Source organism: Nicotiana tabacum, chromosome 6 (genome assembly GCF_000715075.1).
Source record: "Nicotiana tabacum cultivar K326 chromosome 6, ASM71507v2, whole genome shotgun sequence".
Lineage (NCBI taxonomy): Eukaryota > Viridiplantae > Streptophyta > Magnoliopsida > Solanales > Solanaceae > Nicotiana > Nicotiana tabacum.
In genome coordinates this window covers 182,193,555-182,210,338 of record NC_134085.1, presented here as the reverse complement: position 1 = coordinate 182,210,338, position 16,784 = coordinate 182,193,555, and the positions used below count along the sequence as shown (strand labels likewise).

At 39.4% G+C, this 16,784-nt stretch overlaps 1 protein-coding gene across 1 annotated transcript; it reads right to left on the bottom strand.

The window, feature by feature from the left end:
• Positions 1 to 1,256: 1,256 nt before the first annotated feature.
• LOC107775811 (uncharacterized) lies at positions 1,257 to 7,889 on the bottom strand. Its single transcript, XM_075256292.1, has 7 exons — positions 7,824 to 7,889; positions 6,811 to 6,867; positions 4,287 to 5,149; positions 3,023 to 3,303; positions 2,140 to 2,917; positions 1,728 to 1,902; positions 1,257 to 1,640 (listed from the first exon to the last, which is right to left on the bottom strand). Exons 1-7 carry the CDS (start codon positions 7,887 to 7,889, stop codon positions 1,257 to 1,259), a joined length of 2,604 nt encoding a protein of 867 aa, XP_075112393.1.
• Positions 7,890 to 16,784: the final 8,895 nt, after the last annotated feature.

The window sequence follows — 16,784 nt, the reverse complement described above, 5'->3', positions numbered from 1 at the left end:
TAGGAATGATTTCCTACATAATACAAACCATTCAAAATCAAATTCAAGCTCATAGCTTAAATAATTCTTCATTTAGACATTTACGCGAACAACTTGTGGCCATGAATTTGTCGACTCTTTTGTAGATTAATTTCCCCCCCAACACACTACCAAATTTTTCTTTACTACATCTCCTCATCAACAGAATTCCATCCATGTCTTCACAGATCAAAACAACACAATAAAACCATATAGAACAGCCCCAACAATCAAGCCATATTAATAGAGGTTTCTTAAGAAAAATCAAGAATATTTCTATAGAGGTTTCAACTATTTCTTAAGAATTCTTATGGTAGAAGTTTACAAAGATCAAAGAGAAGTTAAATCATACCTTACGTGACCAGAATTACTCAAAATTCGAAATTACTTCAAGGCGGAGTCTTGCTATGAAAAGTGAAACACCGAAGAATTCACGATTCCGAAGCTACCATGGTGTTCTCCATCTTGAGGATGACTAAATTGTTGTTATGCTTGGCTAGATGGATGGGAGAAGTTTGAGAGAAAATCCCTAGGTTTTTGGTTCTGTTTTGGAGAGGATAAAACGCAGGGGTTCTGTTTTAAAAATTGACTTAAATAAGGAAATTTTGACTAAACCCGACTAGGCACACTGTTCCCGTAACAGTGTGCACCCCTGTACAAAAATGTTAATATCTCACTACTCCGAAGTCGTATTAATGAACGGTTTGTTGCGTTGGAAACTAGACTCATAGACCTTCGATTCGGTAGGTAGAACATACCATAAATCCCAGTATATTGAGAGAAAAGGTCATCAACATTTTATCCAAATTCCAGTAAAATTTAAACCCGTAACTTGCGCGCGATCTTTGTCGAATTTTTAATCACAACTCAAATGACTTCCAATCTTAATGTATAACTATCACATCATTTAAATATCTCATAGAAATTATTTTCCTTTCAAATTATCCCATTTACAGCATGATAACGCCGAATACACAAGGTGTAACATTCTCCCCTCCTTAAGAACATTCGTCCTCGAATGTTAACGGTTAACTTAACTTCTGAATTTTTTTTTTTAAAAAAAAATTCGCCAGAGTTTCCCCTATAAATATGAATATCCAAAACCTGCCATCAGCCCAAACATACATATCTAAGGCCACACAGGGCTACACATCATAATAATAACATCAACTTGGCCTCACCCGACCATTTACTTATACAATAATGATAATAAGAAGGTTAACCATAACTTAATTACCTTAACTGTCACTGGTTGATATATGTGCAACACCTGCCATGTTTGTCTCAGGCATATCACCTGAAGACTCAAATAAATGAGGGTATCTGGACTTCATGTCCTCCTCGGCCTCCCATGTCATTTCCTCTACATTATTGCTCCTCCAAAGTACTTTTACTAAGGCTACCTCTTTAGTCCGTAGCTTACGGATTTGACGGTCAAGAATGGCAATAGGTATTTCTTCATATGACAAGTTCTCGGAAACTTCAATATCCTCGATAGGGCTGATGCAAGAAGGATCACCTAAGAATTTCCGAAGCATGGAAATGTGAAATACCGGATGGATTGCTTCTAATTCTGGTGGCAGGTCAAGTTTGTAGGCTACTCGCCCAATTCTCTGAACAATCTGATATGGCCCAACATATCTAGGGCTGAGTTTTCCTTTCTTACCAAATCTCATTACACCCTTCATAGGAGACACTTTCAAGAATACCCAGTCTCTTACAGCAAATTCCAAGTCTCGACGTCGGTTATCTGAATATGATTTCTGTCGACTTTGAGCTGTACGCAACCTTTCCTGGATCAACTTTACCTTTTCTACAGCTTGCTGTACCAATTCAGGTCCTAGCAACTTTGTCTCGCCAACATCAAACCAGCCAATAGGAGATCTGCATTTCCTCCCATATAGTGCCTCATAAGGTGCCATCTGAATACCTGCATGATAACTGTTATTGTAGGCAAACTCAATAAGCGGTAAATGATCTTCCCAACTTCCCTTGAAGTCTAAGACACAAGCTCGCAACATATCTTCGAGTGTCTGAATAGTGCGTTCGGCTTGTCCGTCGATCTGCGGATGAAATGTTGTACTAAGGTTAACAAGAGTACCCAAACCTTCTTGAAAAAACCTCCAGAAATTAGCTGTAAATTGGGCACCTCTGTCAGATATAATAGAAAACAGAACTCCATGTAGCCGAACTATTTCCTTGATATACAGGCTCACATAGTCTTCAGCTGAATAGGTGGTCCTAACTGGGAGAAAGTGAGCTGATTTCGCCAGCCTATCCATAATGACCCAAATAGAATTGAACTTACGGCGAGAATTGGGCAATCCTGTAATGAAATCCATATTAATCGATTCCCATTTCCAAGCTGGAATCTCAATATTTTGAAGTAGCCCTCCAGGTTTCTGGTGTTCAGCTTTAACCTGCTGGCAGTTAGGACACTGAGCCACAAATGTGGCTATATCTTTCTTCATGCCGTTCCACCAGTATAACTGACGAAGATCGTGATACATTTTGGTTGAACCAGGATGAACTGAGTACCGAGACTGGTGCATCTCTGTCATAATTTGCTTACGAAGCTCCCCAACATTAGGTACACACCATCGACCTTTATATTTTAGAATTCCATTATCAGATTGCTCGAACAACTGCTTCTTCTGAAAAGGGATACTCTCTTTAATTTTGAGTAACTCCGGATCCTCAAATTGACGCATTTCTACCTCAGCTACCAGTGATGACCCCGCAATATTTTGGACTACTACACCCTGGTCACCTGTATCATGTAGCCGTACACTCAGGTTAGCCAATTGATATATCTCTTTAGTCATTTCTAATTTCCCAGCTTTTACATGCTTCAAGCTGCCCATGGATTTGCGACTCAATGCATCAGCTACCACATTCGCTTTGCCCGGATGGTACAAAATATCCACATCATAGTCCTTTAGCAATTCAAGCCATCTTCTTTGTCTCAAGTTCAAGTCTTTCTGCTTAAATATATATTGTAAACTTTTGTGATCTGTATAGATATCCACATGAACACCATAAAGATAATGACGCCATATTTTCAAGGCAAATATAACGGCTGCTAACTCAATATCGTGAGTCGGATAATTGTATTCGTGCTTCCGCAACTGCCTTGAAGCATATGCAATAACTTTTCCATGCTGCATTAGAACACATCCCAATCCAATCCTGGATGCATCACAATATACCACATAACCTTCAAATCCTTCCGGAAGTGCTAGAACAGGTGCTGATGTTAAGCGTTTCTTCAACTCATAAAAGCTCCTTTCACATGCATCAGACCATTGGAACTTAACGGCTTTGTGTGTCAATTTTGTCATGGGAGCAGCAATAGAAGAGAAGTTCTCAACAAATCTCCGATAATAACCAGCTAAGCCCAAGAAACTACGAACTTCCGTAGGAGTTGTAGGTCTAGGCCAGTTTTGTACTGCTTCAATTTTCTGACCATCTACCTTAATACCTTTATCGAAACGATATGCCCAAGGAAAGCCACTGAATTCAACCAAAATTCACATTTGGAGAATTTAGCATATAATTTCTGATTTTTCAAAGTCTGCAACACCACATGCAAATGATCCTCATGTTCTGCTTCTGATTGAGAATATACCAGAATATCATCAAAGAAAACAATTACAAATATATCTAGAAATGGCTTGAAAACCCGATTCATTAAATCCATAAAAGCTGCTGGCGCATTAGTAACACCGAAAGACATCACAAGAAATTCATAATGGCCATATCTAGTTCGGAAAGCCGTTTTCGGAATATCTCTCTCCTTAACTCGCAATTGGTGATAGCCGGATCGAAGGTCAATCTTTGAGAAATATTTGGCACCTTGCAACTGATCAAACAAATCATCAATTCTGGGTAAAGGGTACTTGTTCTTGATAGTCACTTTGTTGAGCTGGCGATAGTCAATACACATTCTTAACGAACCATCCTTCTTACGAACAAACAACACTGGTGCACCCCAGGGAGATGTGCTGGGCCTGATAAAGCCCTTATTCAAAAGATCCTTCAACTGGGCTTTCAATTCTTTTAACTCAGCAGGAGCCATTCTGTATGGAGGAATAGATATTGGTTGAGTGTCTGGAAGCATATCAATAGCAAAGTCGATTTCTCTTTCTGGAGGAAGACCAGGAAGTTCATCAGGAAATACATCAGGAAATTCATTCACGATGGGAACCGATTGAAGGGTTGGAGATTTCACCTCCATATCATGCACTCGTACCAAATGATAGATGTACCCTTTCAAAATCATCCTTCGAGCTTTAAGGTAAGAAATAAACTTTCCCTTAGGCGCTGCAGCATCACCTTTCCATTCAATAATAGGCTCACTTGGAAAATTAAAACGAACAATCTTTGTCGAGCAATCTACATTGGCATAACAAGAATCCAACCAATCCATACCCATAATGATATCAAAATCAACCATTTCTAGCTCATGCAAATCAACTAACGTATGGCGGTCATGAATCTTCACGTCACAACTTCGATATACCCGTCTAACTACAACAGACTCACCCATTGGCGTAGATACCTCAAAGGACTTTTGCAACAATTCAGGCTCTCTATCCCATTTACTAGCAACTAAGGGGGAGATATACGACAATGTAGAACCAGGATCTATCAAGGCATACATATCGATAGAAAAGACGGATAGTATACCTGTAACCACGTCCGGAGATGACTCTAAATCCTGACGACTCGATAAAGCATATATGCGATTTTGCTGACCTCCTGAACCAGAAGCTCCAAATCTTCCCCTACCCCTGCCAGCTGATGTCTGCATACTCTGTCTAGGAGGACGTACCGAGGAAGAAGAAGCCCCTGCAGATGCCGTCGGCTGAGCCATACCCCCTCCACCTGTCATCGGACAATGTCTCATAATATGACCTGGCTGTCCACATGTATAACATGCATCAGAACCCTGGCGACATGGTCCAAAATGATTTCGGCCACATCGATCACATCTAAGAAACTGAGGCCTCATCTGACTGAACTCGCCTCTAAACTGTGGACCTGGGGTCCGTGAACTCTGACCTGGACCAGAATAAGTGGTCCGATCCTGGCGCTGTCCCTGAAACTGTGGCTGTGCACTGGGAAAGTACTATGTAACGCCATAGTCTTGTAAGGAACAACGAGATAATCCATAAAAGGTAAGTAGATGGCCGAAGGAATCCATTACTTGATTGGATTTGGAGAAGATTGAGGAAGACGACTGCTAAGATTTGTGAGGAGAAAGGTTCGAGAGGTTCTGAGGGCGACGAAACGGGGGGAATGGTCTTTAGGGTTAGGGGTTTGTGATATAAAGAAAGATAAAGATTTGTTATAGGTTGTTGATCATTTGAGATCAACGGTCAGGATCTAAGGGAAGTGGGATGGGTCGTTTAAACGGGTCGCGATCGGGTTCTTTAGAGAGGGTCGTTTGATTTGGGCTTTGGGGTTATTGGGTTGGCTTGGCATATGGGCTGATGGATTGAGTCCGAAATTGACTCCAAATTGGGCTACAAACTAAATATACGAAAATTATAAAAAAATAATTAACAAATAATAAAAATATTATTTATGTAGTAAGATGCTTAAAGATAATAGTTTAACATTATAAAAATATAAAGATGCTATTTGGGGACAAATAATGTAATAAAATATAATTATGCACAACATATAGGCTATTACGGAAAAGTAAAGACTCTGGAATTCACGTCAACAGTGCGCAAGTTTGTCACACCCCAACCTTGTGAGGTGTGGCTGGCACCCGATGCCCGAAGGCCCGAGCGAACCAACCATGAGAAGAGACATATACATCTGTAATAGTACCTATGGACTCAAAGTCAGCAACTCCGAAGAAGTGGAGTGCGAAACCCAACGCTGATCCTGGGGGTCCTACTGAGGAGGCACACCACTCTGTCTATTCGAACCTGTGGGCATGAACACAGCGCATAAAAATGCATCAGTACGAAATATGTACTGAATATGTAGGGCGACAAGTGTAACATGAAAAATGTAATTAACAAGAGAAGAGACATAGAGATAATTTAAATTCTGAAACTAGCCTCGGTAGGAAACTAAAATTCAACATGGATATAAATGTATGCTCGTGACACCGTCGTTCACTATCGCTACTTATAATATATCACATTATATAATAATAAATCCCTCTGTGGGGCTATAATATCCATAACATACCCGGCCATAATAAAGGCTCGGTAGAATCGTACCCGGCCACGTGAAGCTCGGTAATCCCAGCTGATCAGTGGTTACACAATATGTGTCATACCCGGCCGTCTATAATGCGGCTCGGTAATGAAAGTAAATACATACATATACTAGATCATAAATTATATAGGTGCAATGCGAAACCAACCTTAAAAGACGTATTCTAAGAAGAGTCGAAGTGGCCTATCATCATTCTTCCCCGACTATCATGGTTGTGGCTAAAAATATATAATTTTTCAACTACGAGCCAACAAGTACTAAGAACATGAGAGTTATGTATTATGAATACCTTTGAAGTAAGTGTTCCTTATTCATGATTTATATGAATGTCGAAATGAGAACGAGTAAAAAGGCTCTAGTTCTTTTTAAGCAAGGAACAAGGAAATCCGAGAATTCATAGATATCTTCTAGAGTAAGCAATCTATGAGAAAAGATCAGGTCTAAGCATCTTTATAAGCTGAAGGTAAAATAACTCGAATCCGACGAGACAATTCGATAAACGTTTATTCGAATTCTAGTCATGCCAAAAAGTATAGCGAAAGCCCTACATACCTTGTCGATGGAGTTATATAGTGTTTCCAAGACCTCAAAAGCCTTAGGAATGATTTCCTACATAATACAAACCATTCAAAATCAAATTCAAGCTCATAGCTTAAATAATTCTTCATTTAGACATTTACGCGAACAACTTGTGGCCATGAATTTGTCGACTCTTTTGTAGATTAATTTCCCCCCCAACACACTACCAAATTTTTCTTTACTACATCTCCTCATCAACAGAATTCCATCCATGTCTTCACAGATCAAAACAACACAATAAACCATATAGAACAGCCCCAACAATCAAGCCATATTAATAGAGGTTTCTTAAGAAAAATCAAGAATATTTCTATAGAGGTTTCAACTATTTCTTAAGAATTCTTATGGTAGAAGTTTACAAAGATCAAAGAGAAGTTAAATCATACCTTACGTGACCAGAATTACTCAAAATTCGAAATTACTTCAAGGCGGAGTCTTGCTATGAAAAGTGAAACACCAAAGAATTCACGATTCCGAAGCTACCATGGTGTTCTCCATCTTGAGGATGACTAAATTGTTGTTATGCTTGGCTAGATGGATGGGAGAAGTTTGAGAGAAAATCCCTAGGTTTTTGGTTCTGTTTTGGAGAGGATAAAACGCAGGGGTTCTGTTTTAAAAATTGACTTAAATAAGGAAATTTTGACTAAACCCGACTAGGCACACTGTTCCCGTAACAGTGTGCACCCCTGTACAAAAATATTAATATCTCTCTACTCCGAAGTCGTATTAATGAACGGTTTGTTGAGTTGGAAACTAGACTCATAGACCTTCAATTCGGTAGGTAGAACACACCATAAATCCCAGTATATTGAGAGAAAAGGTCATCAATATTTTATCCAAATTCCAGTAAAATTTAAACCCGTAACTTGCGCGATCTTTGTCGAATTTTTAATCACAACTCAAATGACTTCCAATATTAATGTATAACTATCACATCATTTAAATATCTCATAGAAATTATCTTCCTACCGAATTATCCCATTTACAGCATGATAACGCCGAATACACAAGGTGTAACAAAAACAGGGGATCTTCACTTTGAGCTCGTCCATGGCCGCTCTGGCCGGTAGCCAACCCTCTTCAATGGCTAGTCAGCCCTCCCCCACAATCGCCTCATCAAATAATACCACAAACACCATTGCCCAACCGTTAGATTACAGCAAAAATTTTAAACCAGATGCGATCAATAGCACACTGTCGGCCAAGGCTACTACTGTTGAACCTATATCAGTCAAAACAATTACGTTCCTCTATGGACAACCCCTTGTCAAATTTACAAAAGTAGAAGTGGAGCATATGAATATGATCGAAGGATTACAGTATGCAGTTATAGGGAATTTTTCTTATGGATAGCCAGATCTGAATGAAATTTGTCGCATTGTAATCAAGGGTGAGTGTAATATTGGATTTCTCCGAGATAGGCATATTTTAATGAGGTTAGCATTATCGGAAATTTCATGAACGTCTAGGAATGCATTTTATGTCAAAGATAAGGATGGATGAATATCAATTGCGACCACTTATTCATGATGCAAAATTTAAGGCCGGGGAAGAAACTCCGATTGCAATGGCGTGAATATCCTTTCCAGGTTTGCTACCTACATACTTCGTCAAGGAATGTTTGTTTTTTCTAGCTTCAGTAGTGGGGAAACCTTTGCATCTTGATATGGCTACTATAAATAAAACTCGACCTAGTTATGCAAGAGTCAAGGTGCTCGTTGATCTTTTAGCTTACTTGCCAAAGAGGAGACGTATGGACATAGAGAATGAAGCTACAAGAGGAATAATGACTAAATGGGTGAGATTCAATATGATGTTTTACCTAAATACTGTAAAGACTGCAAATTGCAAGGCCATGATATGTTTGAGTGCTGGAGAATGCATCCAGAATTAATGGAAAACAAGAATGATAGACAGCAAGCTCCTAAGGATACTGTCCAAGAAAAGGCAAAGATATTGGGCCATTGATGGTGCTTACGAGTGGAAAAGTGGTTGGTGATGTAGGAGAACAGTGGAAAGAAGTAAGGGTCAATCGTGTTCAAAACAAAGTCAAGCAAATTCAGGAACAAGAAAAAACTGGCAAAAAAATCGTGCCAATTGATGGTGCAGTTCAGCAGGTTCAGACAGCTAACAAGTTTGCTATTTTGGAGGTCGAAGAAGGTGAGAAGAATAAGAATAATCAGTTGGTGTTAATAGAAGAAAGTAATGAACAAAGGAGCCCTATACATTATCCTAAGGCAACTGGGAGTTTGAATCCTGCAACAGCTGTGTTTAGTTCACCTGGGATTACAAAATCGAAGAAAGGGAATAATGCTAATCATAATGGGAGTGGGAATGCAACAGCTGAAGGTGTACAAAAGGAATCAACTGCTCAATGGGTACCTAGAACTTTTGGAGTTGTTGACTCTAAAGAGAATGATAGGTTGCAGCTTAGCGGGAAGTAAATTATGGTGCGATCAATTTGAAGAAGGTTCAGAGGATGGTGAACTCCCAGAGGGTGTCGTTGGTGAAGAGAAATCAACAGATGAAGAGGGGGAAGTAGAGGAGAAAAGTGTGAATGGGGAAGGGATAAAATACAATGAAGATGCAGCGTTGATCAATGAAGAGATAACTGAAATGAAGAAGGTAGATGAATCAAACACAATGAAGAGCCCTAATCTTAATCAGCTGAAACAACCTGGTACATGGAATTTCAAAATAGCTACAGAAAGCTCTAATGCTGGAAAACATGATCCTAATGAAACTGATCCTGGAGGAACAATTGGCGATGAGGGAGGTGCATATACACGTGGTAGTATGTTAGCTGCTGGAGATAATTTGGTAGACAAAGGTATGCAACTTGCAAAAGCTAATGTGGAGCTAGATGTCACTGAAAAAGGTGGGGGGGGGTATTGTTCCATTACATACTAGAGTACGTGATAACCTAATCAAGATGATTACTAGTGGAAGCATGATACCTAAGGCAACTAAGAACACATCAGTGGCTCAATTGAATATTGTTGGAAAGGAGGAAAATATGGACAAAGATGGTAAGGACCTTGATGAAAAATCCACTACACAGAACTTTCTCAATGTGGCAAAGGAGAAGATCAGCCATTCACTGATTCCAAGGACTACCAAAAATCAGATTGTGTCACAAACTCATCATGATGAAGATGATGGAAATCTGGGAGCTAAAGGGAAAAACTTAGATGAACAGTCCACCATACAAAACCTTATTAATGTAGCTAGGAAAGGGGATATTTCACCACGGTATATTGAGAATGGGAAGTCTGTAGGCAAGGGCAGAAAGAAACAACCGAAGGATAACCACAATGTACAACCAGCTGGGGTACAAACGAGAAGAACCATCTCTAAATCAATTTTGTTGCCATCAATGCACTTTTTTGGAATGTGAGATCTGTAATAACTAAGAAGGCCTTTGAAAGGACTATTACAATGCATAGAAAACATCATTTTGAGTTTATTGGATTGATGGAGCCAATGCAGCATGCTAGGAAGCTGGAAAAATATAGGAGGAAAATTGCTTTGCACAAGCTTTTGGTAATATTTCTAACAAGATTTAGACTTTTATTGATGAAATATATGATGTTATGTTCTTGATGGATATGGAGCAACCAGTGGCGGAGACAGGATTTCCACGAAGGAGGTTCAAAAATTATTTTTTGTATCTAGTGGGAATTGAACTCATGACCTTATGTAGATTTTGAACCCCCTTGACCACTAAACTACACTTTTGGATTGTGTTAAGGGGGTTCAAAACATAATATATAGAGGTAAAAAACAGATTTTGCCTTATATATACAGTATATTTTTTTGGCGAAAGGGGTTCGGGTGAACCCCCTTGCGCCCCCCTAAATCCGCCCCTGGGAGCAACAACTTACTTTGAAACTTCATAATGTTGATACACACAAGGTTTTTATTCTAACATTGGTATATGCAAAATGCGATGCAGTTGAAAGGATTGAACTATTGGACTCGATGTATGCTCTTGCAAGTAATATGGATCTACCATGGATTGTTGGAGGAGACTTTAATGTTATATGGGATGAGGAGGAGAAATTTGGTGGATTGCCAGTGTACATAAATGAAGTTCTTGATTTTAGACATTGAGTTAATATATATAATCTATATGATATTGGCTTCAAGGGGAGTATCTACACATGGTGGAATGGAAGAGTTGATGGTAAATATATTTTCAAGCGTCTGGACAGATGCTTAACAAATGTTGAATTCCAGCATGCTTTCCCAGGTTTGGATATTAATCACCTCTCAAAAATTGGGTCTGACCATAGCCCACTCCTATTGTCTGTTACGGACAAACACTGTTCCAATTAAGAAGTCATTCAGATTTCTTAACCTTTGGACAAAACATGACTCATTTATGCATGTGGTGAAGGAAAATTGGAGTGCTGACTTCTGCGCAAATCCTTTATATCTCTTTAATTACAAGATGAAGAAGTTGAAGAAAATACTATCAATTTGGAGCAAGCAACATATGGGGATATATTTCAAAAAATTGTGAGCCTTGAAGAAGTGGTCCTTGTTCATGAAGCTCAGTTTGAGCTAAAGCCTACTCAACAGAATCGAGAAAGACTTCACAAAGTCCAGGCAGAACTAATACGTTACTTGGATTTAAAGAGGAGTTCTGGAGGCAAAAGTCAGGCATGACTTGGTTCAAAGATGGGGATAAGAACACTAAGTTTTTTCATGCTCAAGTTAATGGTAGGAGAAGAGGATTGCAGCTTAAAAGGATCCAAAATTGCAAAGGTGATTGGGTTGAAAATAATGAAGATATGGTGGATGAAACTGTGATGTTTTTTAGGGCACAATTCCATGAAGATAAATTCCTAATGCATTTGGAATTATTGACCATGTACCTCACATGGTTAGTATTGAACAAAACAAAGATCTATTGAGGCAGCCAACACATAAAGAAGTTAAACATGCTGTATTTGGGCTAAATGCTGAGAGTACAGGGGTTTCGGATGGCTACACTGGATGTTTTTTCCATAAATGCTGGGACATAATTGGAGAAGATGTAGTTCTGATGGTTAAGACACTTTAATGGACAAGAGCTACCAAAATTTATAACTCACACAAATCTGGTGCTACTACCAAAAAAGAAGAAGGTGATTACATTTTCAAATATGTGACCTATCAGTCTTAGCAACTCCGTTAACAAAATATTTTCCAGAGTGATTCATGAAAGGTTGGTTGATCTTCTTCCCAATCTTATCTTTGAGGGGCAAGCAGGATTTGTCAAATGCAGAAGCATTGTTGAGAATGTGTTGCTAACTTAGGAGATAATTACAAATATTAGATTGAAAACTAAAGCTGGGCCTGATGTGATGTTAAAACCAGACATGACAAAGCTTATGATCGATTATCTTGGATCTTCTTGGCTAAGGTCTTGCGAGAAATGGGGTTTAGAGAAAGGTTCATAGGTTTGATCTTTGGCATCATATCAAATAATTGGTACTCTGTCTTACTTAATGGACAACCATATGATTTCTTTAAATCCACAAGGGGAGTGAATCAAGGGGATCCTCTATCTCCTACTTTATTCATCTTGGATGCAAAGGCAATGTCTAGAGGTTTGAATACATTACATCAAAATTTATATTTTTATGGATTTGGAATGTTCAAATGGAGCCCTAAAATAAATCATCTAGCCTACGCAGATGATATAATAATATTCTCCTCTTCATGTGCAATATCTTTACAATTGGTGATGGAGGTACTGGCAGCCTATGAGGCAGCATCAGGTGAGCTCATAAACAAGTCAGAATCTGCAGTTTACATGCATCACTCTACCATTGTTGACGTGGTGAACAAGGTTCAGTGGATCACAGGCATAAGCAATCAAGATTTTCCATTCACCTATCTAGGTTTCCCCATATTCTATACTAGAAGGAAGAGGGAGTACTATGAAGGTCTAATAAAAAAGGTCATGGATAAACTGCAGTCGTGGAAAGGTAAGTTGTTATCCATTGGAGGTAGGGCTACATTGAAATCACATGTGTTACAAACCATGCCAATTCATCTCTTATCAGCCGTCAACCCTCCCTATTATGTCATCACTAAGCTGCATAAAATGTTCGCTTAGTTTTTTTTGGAGTAGTGCAATTGGTGGTAGAAGTAAACATTGGGCATCTTGCATAGGACACATTGTGCCTACCATGTGAAGAAGGAGGGGTGGGGTTTAGGTCATTACATGATATTGCTAAAGCACTCTTTTGTAAGTTATGGTGGATGTTCAGAACAAAGCCTAGCTTATGGAGTTCTTTCATGTGCCAAAAATATTGTAAGAAACTTAACCCTATCGTTGTGTCTTGGAGAGAAAGTGCATGTGGAGAAGGATGCTTGAATGTAGGGATCATATTGAGCATCAAATAGGGTGGCACCCAAAATTGGGCTATCTCTCTTTTGGTATGAAAATTGGATTGGTCTTGGAGTATTGTACTTTTTTAAGCCTCCATTTTGCGATTGATGAATCTATAAATAATGTTTATCATGTGGTGGAAGGAGGAGCATGAGATTTTGATAAATTGATGGAATCACTTCCAGAGGAATATGCAATTCACATTTTGGGGAATGTTAAAGCTCCAATCAGCCATGAGGTCTTAGATAAACCTTACCAGATTTTGGAAACAAAAAGAAACTTTACAGTCAGGACTGATTGGGAATATTTAATGAGGAGGAAAGAATCTGGGATGACATACAAGAAAATGTGGGTGAAAGATTTGCCATTTAAAATCTCATTCTTCTTTTGGAAAGTCTGAAAATCAAAGCTTCCTTTAGATGACTTCATAAGGAGATTGGGATACTTTATGCCATCCAGATGTTGGTACTATGCTAAGCCAGATGAAGAAACATTGTCATATTTGTTCTTTGGGTCCTTTGCAGCAACGAGAGTATGGACATATTTTCTAACAAATGCAGGTATTAGCATGGAGGGGATGAATCTACATCAAACAATTGTAAAGTGCTGGACTGCCAGTGTCATACCACTACTGCAACCTATTATGCAAGCACTACCAGCGATCATAATTTGGGAGTTGTAGAAGAGAAGAAATAGCTACAAGTATGGTGAGATGGTGACAATCAGTCGAGTTATATATCAAGTCTCTGCTACCTTAAAATCCCTTGTCAAAGTAAGAAAGCCTAGTATGCAAAACGTGTCTCACAAATGGCCAGACTTGATACAAAAACTTGAACAATATACTCCAGCATTGAAGGTGACAAAAGTGATCTGGAATTCCCTGTTGAAGGTTGGATTAAGGTCAACACAAATGGGCGAGTAGGGGAAATCCAAGAAGGAGTTCTATAGGATTTGCGTTGTGAGATGAAGAAGGAGGTGCAATTTTTGTGTTAGGAAGGGAGATTCCACAAACTACAAATAATAAGGCAGAAGTTCTAGCTATTTTGGAGGCATTGAGATACTGTGTGGACCATCAAATTATACAAATTGTGCTACAAACAGATTCTATGCTCATGAAGAATGTGTTAGAGGGGAAGTGTGTACCTACTTGGAGTGTTGCTAAGTATGTTGAGGAGATCAAAAATGTTATTGAGTTCCCTCATATCTTGAGGGAGGGCAATAGCTTAGCAGATCATCTAGTTAACTATGCTCTAGATAGTGGTGATACTGAAGCCCATGGATTTACACAGCTAGATTCATATGGTCGAAGGATTGTGAATTCCGATAAATTACAATGTCCATATATGAGGGTGAAGTGTGACGAACCAACCAGTCATCTCATGAGTTATCACTCTGTTTTCACTATTTTTGCTTCTTTATACTTTTTTTATCCGTGTTTTGTTGTATCGGATTGGTCGGATCGAATCCGGAATGATTTTAGTGAAGTTTGAGACACTTAGTCTCTTTGGAGTGAGTTTAAGTTGGAAAAATCAACCGGATGTTGACTTATGTGTTAAAGGGCTCAGATGTGAGTTCTGATGGTTCGATTAGCTTCGAGAGGTGATTTGAGACTTAGGAGTGTGATCGGAATGAGTTTTGGAGGTTTGGAGTAGATTTAGGCTTGAATTGGCGAAGTTGAGATTTTGGCGATTTCCGGTTGGTAGGCGAGATTTTGATATAAGGATCAGAATGGAATTCCGAGAGTTGCAGTAGCTTCGTTATGTCATTTGGGATGTGTGTGCAAAATTTCAGGTTATTCGGACGTGGTCTGGTTGGGTTTTTGATCAAAAGCGAAATTCGGAAGATTTTAGAAAGTTTGGCTTGACTCCGATGTGTTTTGGGTGATTTGATGTTGTTTGAGGTGTTGTGAAGATTGGTACAAGTTTGAATAAGGTTTTGGGATATGTTAGTGCCTTTGGTTGAGGTCCCGGGGGCCTCGGGATGATTTCAGATGGTTATCGGAGAAGTTAGATGTTGTTTGCAGCTTCAGATTTGCAGCTTCTGGTATTTTTGCATCTACAGATTGGGGACCGCAGGTGCGGCGCCACATATGCGAGAGAAAGGGGCTGCAGAAGCAGATTTTGGAAGAATGTCAGGAATCGCAGAAGCGGTCAGTACTCGCAGATGCGATTTTTAGGCTGGTTAGTGATTTTCGCAGAAGCGGAGGATTTAACTGCAAATGCGGTACCGCAGATGCGAAAAGGTCTGGGCAGAACATATAAGTTATTTCATTTTGCGAATTTTTGCAAAGAACTCCATTTTTGAAGACGGGAAAGAGGCTAAGGCATAGGATTTCAAGAGGAATCAAAGGATATCAGTTGGGTAAGTTCCCTAAGCTTAATTACTTGGGTTTGAGATCATTTTTCCATTGTTTAATCATGATTTTAGTGGAGATTAAGAAAGGAAAATTGGGGATTAGGGCTTGAGTTTAAGAGGCCTTTAAATAGGGATTTGAGGGGTCATTTGGACTCCGATTTCAGTGTACTTGATATGTATAGACTCGTGGGAGGATAAAAATTCCGTTGATGTAAAAAATTATCGAATTCCGAGACGTGGACCCAGGGTTCGGGTTTTGGTAATTTCGGAATTTATGCCATTTATTGATTGTTTTCGCTTGGATTTCGTTCCCTTAGCATATTTTGACGCCCTCGTTCTGATTTTGGATATATTCGACGCGCGTGGAGGTCGATTTGAGGGACAAAGGCGTCGCGAGCTAGAGATTTGACCGGTTCGAGGTGAGTAATGATTTTAAATGATGTTCTGAGGGTTTGAAACCCCGGATTTGCACATCGTAGTGCTATATTGAGGTTAGGCACACGCTTGATGACGAGCGTGGGGTCGTGCACTAATGGGGATTGTGACTTGGTCCATCCCGATTGATGATTTTCTCGCGTATTTGATTGAAAACTATTTGCTATCATCATTATTTGGTTTGAATGCCATATTTGGGCCTAGTGCCAACTATTTGAACCCTTTGAGGCTTTTTATTGATATTTACTCACTGTTTTGACTTTATACTTGAACTCAGTCATGTTATTTTCCACTATTTTCATACTCAGCCATGTTTACTCAGTTTTAAGACTTAAACGGTATTTTAAATGATGTTTGGGCGGACAAACACTATTTTACTATTGCCCGAGGGGCTTGTGAGGATTTTTGACTGAGTAAGGCCGAGGGCCTATGTTGTGAGGAAACACTGATATTGATTTGAGGCCGAGGGACTGAGATATGTACGCCACGAGGTGACTTGATTGATATGAGGCCGAGGGCCTAGTTTTGATGTCACGAGATGGCTTGTTATTGCGCTTGGGTCGTAAGGGGCCCCTCCAGGAGTTTGCACACCCCCAGTGAGCGCGGGTACCTATTGTGATATGAGATTGAGCCCGAGGGGCTGATTTGTTGATACTGTGCCCGAGGGGCGAACTTCTATTTGTTTACTTTACTTTAACTGCCTGTCAAATTACATGTTTACTTATTGAAAAAAGGATTTTCTTAACTTTTCACTAGTTTACTGCTTTTAAAT